Source organism: Austrofundulus limnaeus, unplaced genomic scaffold, assembly GCF_001266775.1.
Source record: "Austrofundulus limnaeus strain Quisiro unplaced genomic scaffold, Austrofundulus_limnaeus-1.0 Scaffold360, whole genome shotgun sequence".
Classification (NCBI taxonomy): Eukaryota; Metazoa; Chordata; class Actinopteri; order Cyprinodontiformes; family Rivulidae; genus Austrofundulus; species Austrofundulus limnaeus.
In genome coordinates, this window is record NW_013952762.1 from 280,592 (window position 1) to 282,436 (window position 1,845).

The 1,845-nt window shown below is 40.6% G+C and overlaps 1 protein-coding gene across 1 annotated transcript in view; it reads right to left on the reverse strand.

Moving 5' to 3' along the window:
• Window positions 1–1,845, reverse strand: part of LOC106528129 (contactin associated protein family member 5) — a gene marked incomplete in the record, with an annotated part of 393,708 nt that overhangs the window by 225,712 nt on the left and 166,151 nt on the right. The window contains 2 exon segments of the mRNA XM_014023216.1: window positions 372–556; window positions 1,081–1,284. Of these exon segments, the coding sequence (XP_013878670.1) occupies window positions 372–556; window positions 1,081–1,284 (389 nt within the window).

The window sequence follows — 1,845 nt, forward strand, 5'->3', positions numbered from 1 at the left end:
AGTTTGAGGATTAAATTTTTTTATGCTTCTTAAGCTAAAAAAAGCGTGGGTCGTATTATACATGAGATCATATCATACATGAATAAATATGGAAAATACTGTCCAGAATGGATGCGTTGGCTGACCAGATGTGGCCCAGGGACCAGCAGTACAATCACTGACTCGGTGGGATTAAAATGATTTGTTTGCGGTTTCTATTTATTTTCTTTTAAAATGCTGRCTTTAAAGAAGCTCAGTTCAGCCGTTACACAGTCTGCTCTCTGCTGAGGTGCTGCTGCTCATCATGATAAGGTCGTCTGRGACTCTGCAGATAAATATTTACAGAGCAATTCTATCTCAACTTCATGTTTTATTTTTTTTTTCAATCTCACCTCATAGTCCACTTCCAGAGAGTGTCCCTCTCCTTTGGTTTGGAAGTGCTGTGTGTGAGAGTCCACAGTAAGGTTGACCTGTTTGTTGAAACGCTCGATGTGAACCGAGTGCCAGTGCTGGTCATCCAGCAGGCTGCCCACGGTGACTGGAACACGYCGACTGCTGAACCTTGGCCTATTATCGTCTGCACAAACACAAAAACAGGAGCTCAGGAAGCAGCTTCACAGCTCTCATATTAAACCTGTCATTGTGAGAGCATTTATTTCAAAATGTATTTCATTCACAAAACAGGTCAATTAATAGTTGTTGTGACACAGAAACTGATAAKCAACGTTGTTTCCTTTTAGTTTCCCCATCTCTTTTACCATCTGTTTGTCAAATTGTTCCTGGAAGAAGAAAAAAAAGGATAATTCTCCAATTTTTGAACTTTTGTCTTCAGATTTAGCAATTTGGGCGAATAACGTTTTGCTCTCCATGTTGAAGCGAAGCTGGGAATGAAATGTCAACTCAATCATGAAGGCATCCACCAAAACGCAACTCTCATATCCTCTCAATCACTTCCAATCTCTGGCTCAATCTCAGGCAATGATTCTCACAATCAGCAACAAGGGGGAACTGAGACAAAAAGAAAAAGGAGAAGAAAGGAAAAGAGAAAGGGGGGAAAGAACAACTGATTTTCATGAGAGATACGAGGAAAGAACAGTTCACCAAGGTTCAGGTAGAGGTCCAGCCGTCCTCGGTGCAGCTCCAGGGTGATGTAATCTCCTCTTTGCCCCTCTCCATGCAGTAAAACGCCTTCAGCCTGATGGCTCTTGAAGCGCAGAGAAATCACATCCTTCACTGTTGACATGGACTTCTGGTTGAACCGATACAGCAGAGAGCTTCTGCCATCAAAATCAGCCACGTATGACTCTGAAGAAAATCAAAGAAACACTATGTTGACATAGATCCCTTTGAAATAGAACRTGAGTGTTTGCAACATTTAGTACATTTTTCTGACTAAACAGCAATATGTGCTCCATGTGCTTATGTATGGAGAGCCAACAGGGCCAAAAACACATGGCTAATATATCAATAATGCTAAAATAAAAGCACAATCAATGCAGAGAAGGGCACCAAATGATTGAGGCATGGTCAGAGGGGTGTCCAGAAAGGCACTTCTCACACATGAAACCTAAACTGAAAGATGTACAATATGAATAAAAGAGGGCACACAATAATCCGTTTGTATTCTATTTGTAAATGCACAAGTAGTTTGGAACTTAGAATTTAGTTCAATAAAAGTATTTCCAATTTGCAAGTCATATTGTTAACTTAAAAAGGGGGACACCTGCCTTGATAAAGACAACAATATTTTTGTGTGTGCAATATTAGGTAGGTAGTTAGTTAGGTATGTAGGTAGTTAGGTAGGTAGGTAGGTAGGTAAGGTAGATAGGTAGGTAGGCAAGGTAGGTAGGTAAGTAGGTAGGTAGG